This window comes from Lissotriton vulgaris, chromosome 5 (assembly GCF_964263255.1).
Source record: "Lissotriton vulgaris chromosome 5, aLisVul1.2, whole genome shotgun sequence".
In the NCBI taxonomy this organism is placed as follows: domain Eukaryota; kingdom Metazoa; phylum Chordata; class Amphibia; order Caudata; family Salamandridae; genus Lissotriton; species Lissotriton vulgaris.
In genome coordinates, this window is record NC_141693.1 from 1890966183 (window position 1) to 1890988935 (window position 22753).

Consider the following 22753-nt stretch of genomic DNA (forward strand, 5'->3'; position numbering starts at 1 on the left):
AACAATGTAATTACACTAAGCACCCACCCAACACTGATGTCACTGGTCAGGTGACACAGCTCGAATAAAAGTGACGAGCGCACGTGCTCTGGGCCAGTTGCACCCAGTGTGTCCTGTGTCTGCAGTCATTACCAGCATGAGGGCCTAGGGCCCAACCCTACACCATTTATTTATGATTTAAAAAAAAAAATCATGAGCAATGCCAATACTCTACCTTTAATATTGCCGAGGCCATTGCATCGTAAATGCTTGTCTATTCATGTATTCAAAAACCCGATTCCGTGCGGATTTACGATGTATTGCCTTGAAATAACGTAAAGAGCAAAATTGGGCTCGGAAATGACATCGGCATTCGGCTCTCCGCCCTCTCCTCTCCCACCTCCAGTTGGTGTCAATATATTAACGCCCGAGCCCGCCCTAACGCTATTGGTTTGAATCTGCGCTTGGGCGGGCCAGGGGCAGGACTACGGAAAAGAATGAATTTGCTTGCCCACGCCCTGCCTAAAAGAATTCGTCGGCGGCCTCGAGGAGGTGCTCCCATTTCGAGGGTCGACACTCCCAGTTCAAGAAGTGAAAACTCCCAGTTTATATTGTTCGATACCCCCAACTCCGCGACAAACATACCTCAGGCTGCTGAGAGTCACGTCAGAGATTCATATACACACTATTCTAGAAGCAGATATTCAGAATAAAGACTTTTCCCTCCGCATGCATGACACCTCTCCAGCCTGGGCCCCGTACTTTTTTTTACGAAACAGGCTTTGCATTTTGGGCTTTCCCAATCCAACACCGATTGGACTGTGTAGCCACGCCTACCTCGCATCCTGGAACTGCTGCCTGTGTATACGCCCGTGCATTGTAGCACTACGCGCCATTTCCACCACCATTGGGCTTGCAGTTGTGCACTGGCTCGTCCGGTTTTCATTCGTCATTGCTCAGCAAAAGAGTCCGTGTTGGAGTCACTGATTGGGCTACGAATAGTTGTGAGCGCGAGACATCACCAGCTCGAGGCTCTCCAAGGTCCCACTGCTAGTGGAGCCGCGGCTACAGAGGCCTACACATACTTATAGAGCAGGCTGGCACCGAGCCGCCGCAGAATGGCACCCAAGAGGAAGCGTGCTGCACGCGCTGTGGGCGATAGGACCAGTATAAGGTAAGACAAATCAATAATTATGCAATGAACTTGTATATAGTAGGGCCCGGCAGCCGCATGCGCGCCTACTGACCTTCACATGCTGCACCCTAGTCAACAGCAGCAGTGGGCGGCTGTTCACTTGACTGAGGTTAAGTTTAGGATCACATTCATTAAAAAAAACTTATTGCAGCAAAAGTGATAAAAATCTCTCAGAATTCAAGAATGTGTATTTAATTAACCTGCAGAACCGTTTCGCACTAGTACAACAGATTACCAGCTCATTGAAAAGTATTTTTTAAAAGTTTTTTTAACATAAATTGAGAAACATTAATTTCCCCCTTTCCTGACAACAATGCAATAGTGAACTAAGGTGCAAGTCGTTCGTATAGTGCACTCTTTGGGTGGCATAGGTTCCTATTTTACATGAACAGCATTATAGTTTATTAAATAAAGCACAGGAAAATGTTATTACAGCGCACATTCCAAATTCGTTTATTTCGAGATCCCCACACGTGATGATAAAGTAAAATAAAGGATTTCATTATAGCACTGTACGTAAGTTCATGAACTGGTCTTTTGCACTGTTGTATTTCTTGCAGCTCCAAATAAAAAACCTTTGAACACAAAAAAAAAAAAAACCATTCTCACACCCACCTTAATGCCAACCCCGTGCCCCTTGCCTCCCACTGCCACCCTGCTGGCACCAGTGCAACCTTCAGTCACATCAAAGACCAAACATTTTGGTCCCTTGGAAAATGTTTGCAAATACCTAGCATTAAAGGATGTTATGTGTACAGCTGTTTTATGGCGCTCTTGATTGACTGTAATATATGCAGCCTGTTGTAAACCGAGAAAGTCACCCCTGAGTAATCGTTTTTGGGGCTGGGAAGGAAACCTCAATCCCACCCAAGGAACAGTTTGCAGAAATGAAGGCCAATTATAAAACGGCATAACAAAACAGGTACGCATTGGCTTTACTTTGTTAAAACTTGCGAGCACAAACCATGTAATTGTAGATATGCTCAGGTTTTTGCATACAAAATTAGTATAGCAAATCGGGAATGGGTGATAATGCATTTATGACATAGGGTTGTTTAAAAAGGTGTTTTGTTGGCGTTGCAACCCCTCACACTTCCATTCAACTATTTGTCAGCTTAAAGTTCAACAGGGCTGTATTCATGTGAATACATTCCTTATTAACGTCAGTGAAGATAAATGTGTTTCTAAAGCAGCATTATGTATTCTGGGCTGCAATTCCCAGCACCGAAGTAAAGAAATGGTAGCACTCCGTCATTTCTACACAGTTTGTGTTCGGTGTGTGAGTGCACAACTACCTGTTTCTACTTGTTACAGTGTACAAGGCAATCAAGTGTCACTGATGAGCACACCGAAAATCCAGAAATGTCACATATAAGCAATCTGAAACTTTTGCAGCTGTGCACATGCTCCAAGTGCATAGGCTGACCCTATGCTTTTGGTGTATAAGCTTACACTCTCTGCTGCACACACCCCACTCATCTACACACACTCTAGTGCATAGGTTGACTCAGCACTGTTGTACACACTCCTATTTCAGTCGCCTGCGCACAGTAAATCGGATGATGCAAGTGCGCACACACCCACGCTCTCTCACTCTGAGCGCGTAGGTTGATACTCGTGCGCACACTCCTGAGTGCTTAGGCTGACATTGAGCTCACGTGGAGTGCTCTGCCGCACTTAGCCCCATCTCAGTCAAGGACACTCCCTGCTTTGCTTTTGGCATTCCCAGGTTAGATTTCTGAAAGTGCAGAACCAATAAAAGAGGGAGCTTGTATAAGGATAGCGAGCGAGACAGGCACTTTCACTTCACAAGCTGAGAGAAACAAAACTTAACTTTACCTCTTTCTCTCCAACAGGAACATGGCTGCATTAGCTCATCTCCAGAGCCTGAAGGAGGAGGCCACATGCTCCATTTGTCTGGACTATTTCTCAGACCCGGTGTCTGTGGAGTGTGGACATGCCTTTTGTCTGTCCTGTATCAGTCAGTGCTGGGAGGGGCTGCAGACAGACTTCCCATGTCCTCAGTGTAGATCAGTCTCTGAGACCAAATTCCTCCGGCCCAACAGGCAACTGGCGAACGTGGTGGAAATCGCCAAACAGCTTCAGGTATCTACTGGTATCCCCCAAGAGGTGAATATGTGCCGAGAACACGAAGAGAAGCTGAAACTGTTTTGTGAAGTGGACCAGAAGCCCATCTGTGTGGTCTGCAGCATGTCACGTGATCACAAGCAGCACAGGGTGCTCCCCATTCGAGAAGCTGCTCAGGAGTACAAGGTATGTGTGCTGTACACTAAAGCTGGGTCAGTGGTGGGCTAGACTACGGTTCTCGCCATTCAAGAGATTGCATCCTCATTAAGCCTGGGCGGAGTTCCGCTACGCGAAGTGCAAAAAAAACCTGCAGCGATACGCAGAGCTCCGCAAGCTGGGGAGTGTGTTCGATAAATGCTGTTCGCTAGGATTTTCAGTGCCAGGTACTTGTCTGCACTGTGCAATAATCTCTAATTGACACCATGCTCCGCGCAAGTGGGTGCTGCTTCCTTTCTCGCGAGCGGCAGCTTTCTCAACGCGAACAAACTGTTTCTCAACGCGAGCAAGCAGACGCGACCACTCGCAATGAGAAATATGACCGCCCGCGTTGAGAAATCTCACCGGGAGGATGATTTTCCACGCTCGCCAACTTGGTGTTGACGATCGCAAACAAAGAAAAATCTCGCCAGAAGGTGAATTTTCCTCACTCACGCTTGCCAACTTGACCATGACAAACGCAAGTAAGGGAAAAACCAGAGCAGAGTTTTTCAGAACTCCGCGAGCTCCGCTTAACGCAGAGTGCTGAAAACTCAACGAGCTGAGTTCCTCCCAGATTTAATCCTAATGGATGTGCCTTATGCCACCGGTCTTAAAACCGCGCGGCACACCTCGCAATCGGTATCAAACGAAATCTCCACACCTCCCCAGTTATTCCTGATATAAGGTCACATTGGGCCCTCTAGGGTGAACGATCTGCTAACATATTACAATCATGTATATTTTGTGCGCTTTTAAAGGGCATAGCAAACTATACCTGCAATAGCTGAAATATTAAATATGTTCAGAGATGTCTAATGGCCCCATGTCTTGTGCACCAATTTTAGCAAGTCGTGGTATTCTAGCCAGCAGCATTTTGGGGCGTGTAGATTTATCTTTAACTTTGTAAGGATGAGACCATACATCAAAGCAGGCATACTGATTGTATCTGAAATGCCAGTAATGGCCGAAGTTATCTCACAGGTCAAGGGGCAAGTTCCCTGCTGTACTGGAGAATGTGGTAAAATAAAGGCAAAGTATTTTTTTGGGTCAACATTTCTTTAACTCCCTCGAAAGTTTTTGACGCATTTGGATTCATTTGCTTGCAACTTATTTTTAATTTATTGTATTATTGTTAATAAAATTAGACTAAAACATTGCTATTGTATATTTAATTTAATACATTTTGTCTTTGAATCTCACTTCAATTGTTTATCTGTCTTGATATGTTTTTTACTGCTTATAGTCAGTTATACATTTAAAAACACCACTGAGAATGACGTATTCGTTAGAGGATGTGCCCATAAGCTAGCTAAAGGGTTTTTAGCTTGCTTGCTGTACTTAATATGATATAGAATAATTTTGAAAACGTAAGCGTATACTTTTGGGGGCCTATGAGCAATTGAAGGGGAGCGTCTTTAAAATGTTTTGAAGACCGTTATCTTATACCAAACGTAGAAAATAGAAACTTCAAAAGTTTATTATCACACGGTGTAGTGTAGTTCCTATTTTCCCAATAGGCTCTGCACATTGGAATAACATAAACAGCAGTGTAGACATAAGACTGTGGTCATCTAGGTCTCTACTGACTATGTGAAACTTAATTTAGGTTTGCACCAGCTAGCTCAGAGGTCACTGGAAACTTTCTTGAATGAATAGGGAGGGACACCCTCCCCTGGCTCAGACAAGAAGGGATTCAGTTTCCGACAACCGCATAAACATGACAACTTTGCTCCCTCAGAATAAAAGTATATCTCTAGAGTTGTGTGAAAACAATAGACAGCTATTTCACTCAGTCAGCAGTGCATACTTAGTTCCACCAGAGTGCAGAGAAATAGAGAGACGGGCGTTTTCAATAAAAAGGTGTTATTTATTGAGCAGTCTTCTTTCTCATGCAAGAGAAGTGAATTGCCACAATTGCAATACTTAAAGTAAAGTGCCTACAGTAAAAGTAGTATTACGAAATAATACTGTAAAAGCATTTATATGGTTTCTTAGCCATATGATACTTTAAAATGGATAAAATATATACATACATAAATACATTGACTAACGTACTTAACTGGTGCTTCTAACTAAGCCTACCCCGGTGTACCTGACCTAAGCCTAATACATGGGAAGGGATGAGTAAGTAGCAGTTTAAGTTAGTTAAGATTATTTTTGCCAAGAATCTGCATCAAGAATTCTCTCAAGGGTTTAGTCAGCTCCGTACCTTGGTAATAGAATGTGGGAGGACTGGTATCTCTTTCCTCAGGACTTGATATTTCAGCAACCCGCAGAGGTAGGCTGGAAACACCGGAGCTGGATTTTCTCGGTTGGGGAAAAAGACAGCGTCTCTCTCAGTGCGTCAAACAGGAGGGGCGGCTTCCGTGGACACTCTCATCAGCTGGGCTCTCGGGCAAGTAGATGGCCGCTCTGCTCCAAACAACTGTGTGTTTGCTTAAGGCAACTGTTGGTATTTTATACCTGGAAGGTGCCGGGTTTGACGTAAGGTTGGACATAAGACGTCACTAAGAACTAACAGTTCTTGCCGGACTTCAGGAGTTCTTGTTCAAATCAAATCAAAAGCAGGGGGGAATTTCCCGGGCCGCTGAAGGCTTGGTTTGTTTAAAGAACGCGTTGTGCTTTCTAGGAGTCGATGGGAGTAGCGGTGCTGTGCTTTGGACTACATGGGCTATTACTGAATATGAATCTGAAACTTATTCCTTTATCAGGATAGTATTGATTATAACCTCACAATGGCATAAATCGGGAATATAGAATTAGGGTCCTAGATATGAACACAACACCCACTCCACGGATTGATGTCCATCATTACTAAAATCTAAGCAATAGTAAACCTATAACGATGCATGTGTGTTTTCCAACCCACCCCAAAATACATATTTCGCATTTGAAATGGTATATGGTAAATACACGAAAATGAGAGTTGGATTCTGTACGTTTTTCAAGCAGTGTCATCATTCGGTTAAATGCATATATTTTTTTGCTGAATGATTTCCGAAAATTACACATGAAATGGCTCTAAATACAGAAAAGAAGGTCGAGACCATTCCATCACATATTTATACAAATTGCTGTATATGTGCTAGAGGCTGAGGTAAAATATTGTCTCTAGTATCCAAAAATAGCTCTGTTCTCTAAGAATAGTTCTACTTCAAGCAGAGTATGTAACAAAAAAAAAGGTAAATATTTTGGAGAATGAACAAACATAATTTCGCTTTCAGGGGAAAAAAATAGTTCCAAATATTTTCTGTAGTTTTGTTTTTCAAAACTGAAGGCCGAATTCAGAGTTCAGGGAACGCTGTGTGCTCATTGTTTTTATTAAGAGTTATTCTCGTTGACTGGAGAGAACATTATTTCAGACAGACCTGCAAAAAATTGGTCTACCACATCAGGTGAAAGTTCGGCTAAGTTTGAAAATACTGCAACTGCGCAGTTCTCTGTGGGAGTGCTATCATCGATGGTTGGATCAGCAATGCTCACAGAAGGCTGTACCTGTTCGGTGCTGCTTTCCTCTCGTACATCACCGCCACTTACTCGTAGTGGTGAAGTCTCAACGAATGCCGTCCTCACAATCGGTAGCCGCTGGGGACAACGCGATGCATGAGTCGTTACTGGACTTAGCAAAGTATTGATTTCCATTGGTACTGCTGATTGTAGTGTAAGACAGACGTCCAACACGCATTCTTCTCCGCATAGCAGACATCGAAGCACCGGTATGATGCAATCTTGCCTGATCGGTCTGAATGAAAGAAACCAGGTTGTACTTAGATCTCTTAGCCGGGCCAATCCGAGGACCTTAGTGATACGGTCTCGGTATCGTATTGCTAGGATCGTTTCTTTCATTGTTGGTAGGGTCTTGTCTGTGGATTGGCTTGCCATATCGGAGCAGAAGGAGCAAAAATAAAACTCCTGCCACGAGTCCCAAGATTAAGGGTAGCCCGCCGAAGACAGAATGGACAAAATTCGGGAAGATGCCCAGAACTGTTTCAAAGGGTGCTAACAGTCCCGAAAAAATTGTCTTAAATGCATGTGCGATGCCACTGGTATCAGACATGTTTAAGATTTGGCTTAACACTTCTACGAAATGTACGGGGCAATTTGTTGATAAAAGGGTATGTATCTCTGCTGCTGTCCTTGCAACTTGCAGATCATATGTTTCTTTTGATGACGTTAAAGGCACAGTTGTTTGTAAAAGAATAGTGTTATGCGAATCTGTCCATATAGATTACGCAGGTATATTTTTCAGAGGTAGAGGATATTCACGTTCATATACTAGATCATCTAGTTATTTCAGTTTTGGGTCAAAATAGTGTTTCACGTCTTCTGTAGCGAAAGAATATTCCCATTTTGGATCTAAGGCCACTTTGGTCAGATTACGTGGACTTGTTAACGCCTCAAGAGCTGATTCTGCTGTAAAAACAGATATTCTCCTGCCTTGGGCTAGGGCTCTTTCTTTAGCTACAGCAGTTTTAACCGCTGTCAGAATTTTCTCTGAAGCAGAATTTCATCTCAGCTTCAGTGTACAAAAGTGATTTCTAAGCTATAGGTACTGTTTCTCCCTCATAAGAGGTCAGGTATGTGAATCCGCATCTTCCTGGATGACTCGGATTACAAGATTGCGTGTATTTTCGCGAGTTTGTAATTTTGTTTTAGTTAACATGTCTGTTTGCAATGATCTCAAAATCTGCGTGTTTCTTAGTCCAATTGGTTTGTTTGAAATCTGGTCTTAATAATTCATAGAGAGGTTTAACCCTCTCAGCATAATTTAGAATGTATGTTCTTCCGAAATTCAGGAAACATAGTAATGATTGTAAATTCTTCAGCATTTTTGGTGCTTGGAGTACAGCACATTTCTCTAAGAAATTGTCTGCCAGGCTTTTGCCTTCACTTGATAATTCATATCCTAAAAATAGGACCGTTAGATGGGCAATTCGTAACTTTTTAAAGTTGAATTTGTAACCCTCTGAAGCGAATCCAAGTATTATGGTGTTCACCCTTTTCAAGTGAGTCTCCAGGTCATAATCTGTGAGATGGATGTCATCGACATATGATAATGCTTCATCATCATATATTTGTAGTAACTCTGTTACCCTTGCTGAGAATAATCCTGGGCTATTCTTGAATCCCTGTGGGAGTCGGCAAAATTGTTTTTGTGATCCAAATATTGAGAAAGCAGTCAAATACCTGCTTTCAGGTTCAATGTTTTGACAGAAGAATCCATTAGAGATGTCTAATGTCGTTTTATATTTTTGCGCACAATGTTATTCATTAGTGCTGCACTATGTGAGTTTTGTACTGCAATTGTTTTACAACAGGAGTTAAGGTGTCTGTAGTTCAAAACTAGACGATATGAGTTGTCTGGCTTAGAGACAGGAAACAATGGATTGTTTATTTGGTAGGTGCATGTTTCGATCACCCCTTGGTGTTCGAGTTGATCTAAGATCTCTCTGACTTGTTTTTTAGCTTCTTGCTTAACTGGATATTGCCTTTGTGCAGTGGGTTGATTTTTTTAACTGGATCTTGTGGTGAGGTGAGTCATATAAAGCAGGAGCTTGGGCTACTGCCCATTTTCTTGCTAATGTGTATTTTTTATGAATCGGGATGTGATTAGAGAAGGCAGGCATAATCATTTCTTCGCCATGAGGGCACTCCCTGACAAACTCTGGTGGGCAGTCTTTCTCAGCTAACAGAATGTCATAGCCTTTTGAGAGTTTTTCCCAAAGGAGACCTTTTATTTTTCTAGTTTTATCTCCCTCTATACGTAATGTTATTTCATATAGTTTATGGGGCACACTAACTCGTGTGTCTGCAGTTTCCACCTGAATGTACTCATTTGTGTCCACTGTCTCCAGAAGATTCATCAGGATCTTGCGAGCTATGCTCACCTCTGCTGCGCTGTCTAGCATTGTCTGTGCACACTCTCTGTTTTTCAGCTGCGTCCTCAGAATTCTCGGCATGTTTAATTTTAATACTAGCTACCTTCTTTCTGGGAAATTGTAATTTTTTACATTGAAGAGCAGGTTCCTTGTCTTTGGACTTGACGTGCTCCTCTCTGTGTTCTGACCGTCCTCTTCTTTCTGATTTCTGTGAGGAAGATCGAGAAGGATTGAGTGAGAAGGATCGAGAGGGACGTGTATCAACATCTTGATATCTATCAGGTTTTCTTATTTTATCCCTATCTCTAAGGTTGTATCTTTTTTCAGAGGGTTCCCTTTGGGGAGACTTGTCTTCTCGGCCTGGAGATCTCTATCTACGCTGAGGAAACGTTTTTCCCTGGGAATTGTTTGTTTATTACCTTCCCAACTCTTTTTTTGGAGTTTTTGAATTATTTTTAATCAATGTTTTTTCAGGATTTTCAGTTAGTTGGGGTTTTACCGGTTTCCCACCCAAACTATCTCTTCCTAGCTCTTCATAGGATTTTTCTATGATTCTGGCGAGTTCAAATGGTGGTTCTGCTATATCTGTTTCCTTCAATTTCTGGAGGTTCTTTATTTATTTATTTATATAAAGTTTTATATAGCGCGAACATGATCCCGAAGGATATCAGAGCGCTTTACAATTTGAGAGTAATAGTTGCAGTACTCTTCGCTTGACATTATTTCATAATCTGGGTGTGTTGCATAATTGCATAGGACCGGCCCTGTTGCTTCTGGTGTACCTAGTGGACCGAGCCTGGTGATGTGATCATTATGTTTTAGGGCGCCTTTGAATCAGAACAGGTGCCCTTGGTATTTTAGTGGAATTTCAATCTCCTCGAAAGGAGTGTATTCATCCGGAGGTTCCTCTATTTTGTAATAGTTGTAGTCTTTTGTCGTAGCGTGTGCTGCTGGAAAATGTATCCATGAATAGAATACCTCTGTCTGCCGATATTCATGTGCCTCTATCACGAATAGGACTGTACCACCTCGTGCTGTCAGTCCATGTTCTATAAGTTTTAGAGGTATAGTTCTTCTTACATTGACCGGAATGATTATTGCATCCGGTTCAGTTTCATGGAGACTTGCGTCGTCCTCTAAGAGTCAAGCTGCTATTCTTGTTCACTCCCTCTCTGTCATTTTCTGCCATTTAATTGACTAAAAGTTTTTCTGTTGCAGATCGAGTTTCAAGGAAACAAAGATTAGGTGCACAATATTTTGAAACACTGTATCCTTCAACATTGATCAAACCAAAAACTAATACATAGGATTCTCATCCTACTAAGTTCCGGCGGATATTAACCTTTCACCCACTCCAGACGTCTATTGGAGTTTTTACGGGGAAAGGGTTCTGTGTGAAAAAGCACGACTGAGTTACTCTAGTGTCTTGCGTTAGATTATCGCCTTACCAAACGTTGGGCGCCATGTAGTGTAGTTCCTATTTTCCCAATAGGCTCTGCGCATTGGAATAACATAAACAGCAGTGTAGACTTAGGACTGTGGCCATCTAGGTCTCTACTGACTATGTTAAACTTAATTTAGGTTTGCGCCAGCTAGCGCAGAGGTCACTGGAAACTTTCTTGAATTAATAGGGAGGGACACCCTCCCCTGGCTCAGACAAGAAGGGATTCAGTTTCCGACAACCCCATAAACATGACAACTTTGCTCCCTCAGAATAAGAGTATATCTCTAGTCGTGTGAAAACAATAGACAGCTATTTCACTCAGTCAGCAGTGCATACTTAGTTTCACCAGAGTGCAGAGAAATAGAAAGACGGGCGTTTTCAATAAAAAGGTGTAATTTATTGAGCAGTGTTCTTTCTCATGCAAGAGAAGTGAATTGCCACAATTGCAATACTTAAAGTAACGTGTGTACAGTAAAAGTAGTATTACGAAATAATACTGTAAAAGTATTTATATGGTTTCTTAGCCATATGATACTTTAAAATGGATTAAATATATACATACATAAATACATTGACTAACGTACTCAACTGGTGCTTCTAACTAAGCCTACCCCGGTGTACCTGACTTTAGCCTAATACATGGGAAGGGATGAGTAAGTAGCAATTTAAGTTAAGTTAGTAAGAGTATTTTCGCCAAGAATCTGCATCCAGAATTCTCTCAAGGGTTTAGTCCGCTCCATATCTTGGTAATAGAATGTGGGAGGACTGGTATCTCTTTCCTCAGGACTCTATATTCCAGCAACCCGCAGGGGTAGGCTGGAAACACCGGAGCTGGATTTTCTCGGCTGGAGAAAAAGACGGCGTCTTTCTCAGTGCGTCAAACAGGAGGTTTGGCTTCCGTGGGCACTTGCATCATCTGGGCTCTCGGGCAAGTAGATGGCTGCTCTGCTCCAAACCACCGTGTGTTTGCTTAAGGCAACTGTTGGTATTTTATACCTGGAAGGTGCCGGGTTTGACATAAGGTTGGACATAAGACGTCACTAAGAACTAACAGTTCTTGCCGGACTTCAGGAGTTCTTGTTCAAATCAAAACAAAAGCAGGGGGAATTTCCCGGGCTGCTGGAGGCTTGGTTTGTTTAAAGAACGCGTTGTGCTTTCTAGGAGTCGATGGGAGTAGCCGTGCTGTGCTTTGGACTGCATGGGCTATTACTGAATATGAATCTGATTCTTATGCCTTTATCAGGATATTATTGATTATAACCTCACAAGGGCATAAATCGGGAATATAGAATTAGGGTCCTAGATATAAAGACGACAATGGTAGAGCTAAAATAATACTTCCTTGTGCAATACTTGTGGAAATATAGCTATTGGGATTGTTGAAAGTGGCCTAAGTATGTGTACTATAGGCAACCCAGTGGAATTATGTGGCAAGGGAAGACAACCTTTTGCGTCAGGGTTGACTAAATTATGTTTCAAGAAAAAGCTGATTATGCTGCATAATGCGGCACATTTTCTGATAGTATTCATTATTTTGTCATTTATACACCTGTTAGTACTAGTATTATTGCCAAGACAGAAGCGGTTGTTCCTTGCCATAGATCCCCATGGGCGGGGGTGCATATAGGGAAACATACAAGCAGAATCTCTTCATGTTAGTTGGTTGTTAGGTCATGACGTTGACATAGAAGCAGTCTTAGCAAATACAGCTCCAGAGACAGGCGTCTCTTTACATAATCACCAATTAAAAATCTGTAGCAGAAACTGTAAATATTTGCTTAATGATTTGGACTGCTAATAAAACTGGAGAGACAACCCAGCAAGTCAATGCCGAAGGCAGTTTGCCTAAACAAGCCAGTGACAGCAGGTCAGAGCACCAGTCATGCTCCGTGGTTGAGGCTGCTTCGGAAGGGCTGGGGGCGTTCCCATGATGGCCGACGTCAAATGTGCTGCACCGCTCTGGATTTGGGGGTGTGAGATCGCCTCTCTGTCTGGTAAGGCAGCTGGAGAGCCGCACACCGTCACTGCGTTTGGTGCGGCCTTGCCTCCTGCCACGCACTGCTCCAGCCCCGTCCCGGCGCTCTTAGAGGCCTCCGTTCGCGGTATTTCAGGCACCCAGCCGCCCTGGACGGCTCAGGCTCAAGTGGGCACTTTCATGCATTCAAGCCAGTCGTCCTAGACTGAAAGCGGCCAGGATGGAAGGCAGGATGGGTGAAGTTGGGATTGCTGGCGGAGCCTCAGTGTTGCACGGCCATCTTGGTATGCAGCCCGGCGACGCCCCCTCTTTATGGAACCCTTGGCAGTAAGATCTGTAGGTCAAGGCTGTAGAAACGAAGATGACGCGGTGTAGTGGGTTAATAAGATGTATTCAGTTGGAACAGTTGGGGTCGCAGAGAACCTGGGGAATGGAATGTGGAACATGGAACGTGGGGGGGACCAATGGGGTGAGAGGGACGACACTGGTGCTCTCGCACAGGAGAGCAGAGAGACTCGTGATGTCACGCGCCAGTGTAGGCGCGTGACATTAACCTTAGATACAACACATCTTCCTCTCTAGAATGTTTAACAAGGGGTGATTAGTCACATACAAAATCATCTAAACGTTTGGGTTTGTGGATGATTCTACCAAACCTTCCCCTGGGACTTTGGTTTTCAGACACAACTTCAGTATCAGAATGTGGATCGCTTATGGTTCGACCAAACCTACCACTTACACCTCGATTGTCAGACGCAACTTCAGTATCAGAATGTGAGTCACCCACATCACTCTGATCGTGAGAGAGAGCGTGTGGACTGACCATGTCATTCTGGTCTGGTGTGCTGCAATCAGTGGCTTCAGCGGTGGGTGAATGACCACTATCCTGAACACCTTCATTTCTAGTACATACATTATAGTCACAAAACTTTGAACTGTGTCCCATTTCTGGTTCGTCATAATCTACCCACAAATCTTTGCCACCACTATCAGGCTGACCTTAACTAGACTATTCTTTTCTGGCTCTATTGGGTTGACATGTCTCTTTTCCCACTGAGTGGTATTTGGCCAACCTGTTCATATGCCAAACTTTGCCGTCACTTAGTCTGGCAGCTTTGTTGTACAGTTTTCTGATGTGAAGGGGAGCGGTGAATCTGCTTTCTCCCTTCTTCACTTTCTTTTCTAACTGAACTTTGACAAGATCTCCGATCCTGAATGAGTTATCTTTGACACCATGTTTTGTATCGTACCATTCTTTGAAACACATCTTTGCCTTCTCGATGTTGCTCCTTATGGTTTCAGGTGACCACTTCACCTGTTTGGATGTGGACATCCATTCTAAATCTCTGCTTATGGGTTGTCTACTTCGCATGAGAACAAATGGAGATTTGGAGGTACTGGTACAAGGAGTGATTCGGTAGGCCCAAATGAGTTTGAAAATTTATTCTTCCCAATTAAGATTGTTGTTCCTGGATAATTGTATGTTTCCTTTTAGAACACGGTTGAACCGCTCAACTAATCCGTTACCCTCTGGGTGATAAAGCGAGGTGGTGTGATGAGTGATGCAATTTCTTTCAGGAACAATTTAAAGGCATCAGAGGTGAATTGAGGACCATTATCGGTCAGTACCGTGTTTTTCGGCGTATAAGACGACCCGGCGTATAAGACGACCCCCTACTTTCCTTGACAAAATGTAGGTTTCGTGCTATGCTCGCGTATAAGACTACCCCCACTTCCTAACATCCTACAGTCCCCTTTCTATCTCCATGGACTGAGGAGATCATGTGGTACTGACGCTCCTCTCCTTCCGATGAGCGTAAGAATTACGGAAGGAGAGAGAGATCAGCACACGTGGAGGAGCGCCTCATCTGCCTGGGGGATGTGCAGCTGCAGTCTAGGTAGGGCTCACGGCGCCATTTGTTTTCTTTTAAAACTTGCGCAGTGTTTGAGTTGCCTCTGGCTGGCGAGGGGCTGATATCGTGTTGCACAGTGCCACCATCGCCTATGTAACGTTCGTACTTCTGCTCTGCTCATTAGGAGCCTGTGGTACCGTAACAGTAATTTATTTTCAAGACCGCCTACGTTCTTCGTTCTGTGCTGGAGTTCCCTAAGCGGCACCCATTTCAATTGAGACGCGGTCTGACACCTTCGGGTGAAGTCCGCGCTATGTAAAAAATACCGTCAATTTTGGTACCCGCCGTATAAGACGACCCCCGACTTTCCAGAACATTTTAAGGGGTTAAAAAGTCGTCTTATACGCCGGAAAATACGGTACATGCTTGGGTAGTCCTTCACGTAAGAAGAGTTTGTCAAGAAATGAAATAACAGAGTTTTCTACACTGTGGACTATCTCAATTACTGGCCATTTGGAGAAGTGATCAATGACAACCAGGATGTACTTGATTTCCCCATCATGACCTTCAATGGGACCAGTTATGTTCAGACCTATCCTTTCCCAAGGCATGCTCGGAGATGGTAAAGGATATAGGGGAACCTTAGCGGTTTTGAGGCTTTTATCTGAATCATTGCAACTTATGCAGTCTCTTATGACCTCAATCTGTTTGTCAATTCCGGGCCACCAGTAGCTGTTTCTGACTCTCTGCTTGGTTTTGGAGATACCAAGACGACCTATATGGCATAAACTTAAAATGTTACTTCTGAGTGTGTTGGGAGGAACAGCCTTGCCTATTCTGTATAGCACATTGTGTTCTACACTCAGTTCATTCCTTATCTCCCAATAAGTTCTTGCTACTTCATCCAGAAGTCTTTTCTCAGGCCAGAGGTCCTTGATGTATCCGCAAATCTTTTGTAGACTGGTGTCTTTTAGCATATTTTCTTTCCATTCAGAACTTGTGATGCCATCCAAATCCGTGTTGAATAGTAGAGCAACTTTCTCAAGATCAAGTTGCTCCTCTGTTATCTTTTCGTTGGGTAAGGGAAACCTGCTTAAGAAGTCAGCAACTTTGTTTTTAACCCCAGGCCAGTATTCCAAAGTGTAATTGTAGTCTAGTAACTTGACTGACATTTTACTGAGTCTGGGGGAGGCATTTTGTAGACCTAAAGCTGAAAGAAGTTTAATTAATGGTTTGTGGTCTGTGCGTAAATTAATGTTGTACCCCCATATGTACACTCTGAAATAGTTTAGAGCCCATGAACATGCAAGCATTTCAAGCTCCATCACGGAATATCTTTCCTCCGCTGGGGTCAGTGAACGTGCCCATTCATGGTTATCTGAATCTTTTTGTGAAAGGACAGCACCAAGTCCCTTGTTGCTGGCATCCGTGGTGACATAAATCTGAGCTTTGGGGTCAAAACCTTTCAGGAATGGAGCATTAGCAATATCCACTTTGATGCGCTCAAAAGCCTCTTGGCACATTGGGGACCACTCAAATTTGACTTTGCATTTGAGCAATTGTCTTATGCTGTATGTTTTTTCAGAAAAATTGCAGATGAATTTAGAGTAAAATTCGGTTAAGCCAAGAAAAGCTCACATCATCCTTGTTAGGGGGGGGGGGGGGGTAGCTTTAAGAATAGCATCAACCAACCCTTTCTTGGGTTTAATGCCCTCCTGACTGATGGTGTGACCCAGATAAACAACTTTATTCTGCGAAAATTTACATTTATCTAATTCAACAGTCAAACCATGAATTTTCAAAATTTGAAACACCTGCCTTAAGCATGCATCATGTTCCATTTGATTTCCACCCATACCAAGGATATCGTCCTGGAAGAACCTTACCCCTACAGTGCCTTGAAAGAGAGATGTCATAAATCTTTGAAATAGCGCTGCAGCGGAGGCCAAACCAAACGGTACTCTTGTGAAACGATAGCAGCCAAATGGTGTTATAAACGTTGTATATTTTCTGCTTTCCACATGCAAAGGTACCTGATGGTATGCTGATTTCAAATCCTAAATAGAAAATACATTCATATCTTTCGTTGCATTGAAAATTTCGCTTATGCGAGGCAAGGGGTATTGATCCACAATGATATTTTTATTTAGATCTCTGAGGTCTATGCAGAGTCTTATTTTTCCATTGGGGCGTTTAACCACCACCAAGGGAGAAATCCCCTCTGCGGATTCAACCTTTTCAATTATACCATTAGAGACCAGTCTGTTGAGTTCTGTGTGAACTTCATCTCTGACGGAGAAGGGTAGATGTCTAACCTTATGTACACACGGGGAGGCATTGTCTTTTAACTCTATTTTATGCTCGAAACTATTCAGTAAGCCCACCTTTCCTGTAAACACATCAGGGTAGTCTTTGATAAGGGTTTTATTGTACATGTTGACCTCCTCAATAGACATAACAGGGTCTTCACTGTTGGGATTAAGAATGATCTTCAGGTCAGCTTGATCATTCCATCTCAAGACCGAAGGTCCTTTTTTTAGCCACGAAAAGCTTACAGAAAGCTTTCCTATTTTTAATTTCAAACTCCAGATCACGAGTACCTATGAATTCTATGTCATCCCCTGTGTAGCTTTTAGCAATGACTCTTGACTTTTCAAGGGAAGTGCCAATTTTGCTTACAAAATGCTGCTTCCAGACATTTTCATTTACAATTGTGAAATCGGACCTTCCAGGTGTGGGAGGGATCAGCACGCTCCAAGATAACCCCTCTCGAGTGTGGGGTCCCACAGGGCTCATCATTGAGCCCTACCTTATGTCTATATGGCCCCCCTCGAAGATGTGGTGAGTCCTTTTGGGATCAAAATAGTTACGTACGCCGACGACGCCCAACTGGTCGTCGCGCTCTCCCAAGAAAAACACTGCGCAAAAAACCTTCATACCTGCCTCTCAGAAATCCACCCGTGGATGAATGTCTCAAATTAAATGGGACTAAAACGGGGCTCATGTTGTTAGGCCACCACATAACATCTCTACCAAAGTCCATCTGGCCTGGCTGGGACCTGCACCGACCCCAAAGAATGAGCTAAAAAGTCTGGGAGTATGGCTGGAGCAGGACTTAACATTTAAGACCCAGGCAAAAAAGACAGCTGGCATTTGCATAGGGTTACTCCGTTCAGCTCGAAAAATACTTCCTCTACTGCCAGAAATTTCAAGGAGGCAACTTATCCAGGGTCTAATTTTATCTAGACTGGATTATAGCAACGCTCTCCTCCTGGCAGCCCCTGAATCGACAATCAACATTCTCCAACGAGTTCAGAACTCAGCTGCGAGACTACTGACTTGCACTTCAAGCAGATCGTCAGCTAGACCAGCACTCAAAACCCTTCACTGGCTACCAATTCGTGAAAGGGTCATATTTAAAGCCCTATGCATTGCTCATACGTCCTTACAGGGGAAGGGCCCCCCTATCTTAGAGCACTTTGTTCGCCCATACAAGGCCACTAGATCGCTCCGCTCCAATCATGCCAATCTGGCTATCGTTCAGAGAGTCAGGCGGATGCGGACTGGGGGTCGCCGCTTCTCAGTGAACTCAGCGACCTTGTGGAATGCTCTCCCACTCAGAATTTGGATGGAGCCGAGCCATCCGAAGTTCCGAAAGCTCCTCAAAACCTTCCTGTTCCCCCTAGACCCCTAGCCGCTGACACTGTCTTTGGTATTCTTTGTTCTATAGCGCTGGGACGCTTGCGGGCAGCCATGCGCTTTACAAATCTAATTTCATTTCATTTCAAAGGGGAGCCAGAGTCTGCAATTATGTTCATGGGTACACCACCCATTTTGATTTCACAGATGGGTTTCTTGACCTTGGTGGGAGTAAGTTCCAAAATGTCATATTCAATTGTAAATACGTAGTTAACTACTTCAGAATACGAATCATCAGACTCTTCAGACCTGGAGTCATACTGGCTTTGGATGTGTCGAACAGGCTTGCTCTGTCTGACTTGTTTCCTGTTGCATGCTTTAGCAATGTGCCTTGTCAGACCACATGACGTGCACTTTTGATATGTAGCTGGGCACTTTTTCAAATCAGCTAGATGAGAAGAGGAACCACAGCGATAACATATACGTTCCTTATTTTCATTGTATTTTCTCTGACTCCCATATCATCATTAAGCATATACCTGTTAAATTCTTTTTTCTTGTCACCATCACTAGAATTTAGGCGGGTACCTTCCTTGGATCGAAATTTTTTCTTGCGTTAGATGTTTTGACTACTTTTACAACATTGGGTTCGTCTAAAACAGCTTTGGCACACCTGCCTATAAGTTCTGCCTTTTTAACCAAGGCAACTACCTCTTTTAAAGGTGACTCTCCATTAACCCATAGCTTATCCTGGATGTTAGGATTACTGGCGTGCATTATTATTTGATCACAAATGAACTCTTATTGTAATTGCCAAAATCTGCATGTTAGGGCTAAGGTACTTAAAGCGGAAACATACTCATCTATGCTCTCATTTTTACCCTGTTTTCTTCTTGAAAATTTGTAGCGGTCAACAGCAACACATACAATAGGTGAAAAATGTGCATCTAAGTCATCCAAGGCATGTTGAAAAACATTATCTCCCTCCCTCACTTTCTTCTCAATTTGGTTGTAAGTCTTTAAACCGCCAGGACCAAGGCAATATGATAGCACTTTCTTCTTCTTTACAGCTGTGAAGTCCTCGTCTTCCACAGTTTCAATGTAATTGCAAAAATATTCCTTCCATTCCTTCCATGGCATGCAAGGTTCACCCTTAAGTGGAAGAAATGGTTGTGACTGAGAGAGATTCAACGAGCTTAGGGCACACATTCTTTCACTGTAGTTTGAGGTAAGGATAGAACTGAATCGAAATTTGCCTAGCTTACGTAATGGTAAGTTTCAATTCTATTAAGGACACGGAGGCGAGGATTATGCTATATCTTCCTTCGCTTTATTACCATAAAGACTCCACAGCAGCTTAGGAAAAGATATAATAAGAATAAAAAATGCTTTAAACATAAAGCATTGACGTAATGTTCAACAAATCAAACAACAACTCCCAAGAGTCTCTTTGCATAACAATAGTCCATAGTCCTTCCACTCTGTCCATCATCACTATATAACCGGACTTCTCATCATCTTCCTCCTCTTTCTTCGCGCAGATCACGCTTGAGCCTCATTGGTCCTGTTTAGCACCGTCGTTGCCTGTCGAAAAAGGAACAGCATCAGCGAGGTGGTCCAGGAATGCGACAACAAGGCGAGGAGCATTCAGTGATTAACACAGTACCGACAATGTAAAGGAAAACGCTTTACTTACTGCCATACGGGTGGGTAGAGGCACCACTGTAGCCTGGGTGGGAAAATCCTCGCCTCCGTGCCCTTAATAGAATTGAAACTTACCGTTACGTAAGCTAGGCAAATTTCGATTCTATGTCAGGACCGGAGGCTTCAGATTATGCTAGTTCAAAGCTTACTTACCACCAACTGGGCCAAATCCACCACGGGCTTAAAATAAAACCTCTTGAAGGTGGAATCCGAGGACCAATCCGCCGCTCGCATTAGGTCCTCCAGACGAGCACCCACCGAGAATGCCTTAGAGGCCATGGCCCCCCTGGCGGAGTGTGCTCCAAAGAGAGAAGTATTGATGCCTGCTTCTTGCATGACCCACCGCACCCACCGAGCAATAGTGGGAGAGGAGACAGCTTGTGTGGCTTCCGCAGGGCAATCAACAACTGACGCTCGCCCGGAGGGCGCAGATCCAAGGTCAGGTCCTCATATGCTTTGAAGCATTGCACGACACACAACTTAGGAGTGTCAAGAAAAGCTGGATATGAAATAGAACGCGACGACGTTTTCGTGCGTCGGCCTACTGTAAAAGTAACCCCATCCGGGGAAAAGATGCGTGCAGAGACATCCAGCGCGCGCACATCAGAGACGCGCCTACAAGAAACCAAACATAACAACATGGCTAACTTCGCCGACAGCTCTTTAAGAGACAGATAGGAATTGGCCGGCCACGACAGGAACAAATTCAGAACCAAATTGACGTCCCAAAGGACGGAGTACCTGGGTTCCGGAGGCAGCGCAAGGCGGATAGCTCGCAGAAGCCGGCACACAAAAGGATGTTCCCCTACTGGATGGCCATCGATGTTGTCATGGCCAGCCGAAATCGCCGCTCGAATAGCATTGATCGTCCTATACGCTAGGCCCTTGTCGGCCAAATGCGCCAGGAAATTCAGCACGGGAACGAGGCCCGCGACCAAGGGATCCAGATCCCTTCGTAAACACCAACGCATCCACTTAAGCCAAGCGGATCTGTAACGCTTCGTCGTACTATCGGCCCATGCTTTGGAGAGCAAGTGCTCAGCCGACCCCGAAAGGCCCGGGAGCGACCAGCGTCTCCTGAGAGCCTCCACGCCACGAGGCGGAGAGAGTTCTGCATGACGAGGGGATGCGGTTCCTGATCCGGATTTGTCAGGAGCAGAGGAAACCGGGGGAGTAGGATTGGAAAATCCCAAGAAAGTTCCAGAAGAACCGGAAACCATACTTGCGACCTCCAGAGCGGCGTAACCAACACCAGCTCCGCACCCTGGCGGCGTATTTGAGCCGCCGTTCGCATTATCATGGAGAACGGGGGGGAACGCAAACGGCTGTTCCCGACTCCAATCCTGTAAGAACGCGTCCGTGGCCTCCGCTAGAGGGTCCGGCCTCCAGCTGTAGAACCGCGGCAGCTGGTGGTCGAGACGGGACGCAAAGAGGTCCACCGAGAAGGGACCCCAGAGGGAGTGTAGCCACCGGAAGACCTCCGGATCCAGTTTCCACTGGCTGGCGTCCCTGAGATGTCGGGATTGCCAATCCGCTACCTGATTGCACTGGCCTGGTAGGTACTCCGCCGTCACCGCAATGTGACGAGACAGGCAATAATCCCAGAAGTCCTTCGCCAAGTCCGCCAAGGCGCGGGAACGACGACCTCCTAGATGGTTCACATAACGAACCACCGAAATATTGTCCATCCGTAACAGGACACAAGCTCTGACCGAATCCTTGGTCCAACAACGAACTGCGAAGGAGCCCGCCAGGAGCTCCAAACAATTGATATGCAATTGTTGTTCTTCTGAAGACCAGGCGCCGCCGGTGGAAAAATCCCCGCACCGGGCGCCCCAGCCCGACCTGCTGGCGTCGGACTCTATGATCAGGTCCGGAGCCGAACCGAAGATCGCCCGACCATTCCATGCCTCCATGTGAGACAGCCACCATGACATTTCCTCCTTCACTTCGTCCGTGAGGGGAACCCACTGATCGTAACTCCTCCCACGGCGCAGGTGTTGCGCCTTCAGGCGTTGGAGAGCCCTGTAGTGCAGCGGGCCTGGGAAAATCGCCTGGATGGAGGACGAGAGAAGACCCACCACCTTGGCGATATGTCGCAGGGACGTACGATCTCTCGCGATCGTCTGCCGAAGCAGGTGTCGTATCTTTGCGACCTTCCGACCCGGCAGGCTCAAGACCGCCTATACCCAGTCCACCACGAAACCTAAAAAGGTGATCTGCTGAGTGGGAACCAAAACCGACTTGGAGACGTTGATGACAAACCCCAGTCTCTGGAGCAGGCCGACGGCTTGACGCAGCTGGCCCGCCAGTACCTCTGGGCACTGCCCCATGAGGAGGATGTCGTCCAAGTACACTAGCATACGGACCCCTTGACTTCTGAGAAACTCCACTACCGGGTGGAGGACCTTCGTGAAGCACCATGGGGCCGAGGAAAGACCGAACGGCAGAGCGGTGAATTCGAACACCCTGTCGTCCCACAGGAATTGTAGGAAACGACGATGAGGGGGGTGGATGGGGACGACCAAGTAGGCGTCCTTGAGATCCAGTCTCACCATCCAATCCCGAGGGAGGAGCACGTCTCGAAGGAGGTGGATACCCTCCATCTTGAAGTGACGGTAGACCAACCACCCATTGAACTCTTTGAGGTTGATCACAGGTCTTTTGCCCCCGTCCGTCTTGTCCACGTTGACGTTGCTGAGGAACCCATGTGGGTGGCGCGTTGATAGACGGATGGCTCCCTTGCGCAGCAAGTCCGAGATCTCCCCGTCTATCAACCGCGCGTCGGACTCTGAAAGA

General features: G+C 44.9%; 1 protein-coding gene across 2 annotated transcripts in view; it reads left to right on the top strand.

The window, feature by feature from the left end:
- The first annotated feature begins 783 nt into the window (after nucleotides 1–783).
- The window catches only part of LOC147717637 (E3 ubiquitin-protein ligase TRIM39-like), a 231007-nt gene continuing 209037 nt past the window's right edge, over nucleotides 784–22753 (top strand). For both annotated transcript variants that reach the window (XM_086924430.1, XM_086924431.1), the window contains exons 1-2: nucleotides 784–1153; nucleotides 3031–3448. In XM_086924430.1, the coding sequence (XP_086780556.1) occupies nucleotides 1098–1153; nucleotides 3031–3448 (474 nt within the window). In that variant the 5' untranslated portion in view covers nucleotides 784–1097. The remainder of the gene's footprint in view (nucleotides 1154–3030; nucleotides 3449–22753) is intronic.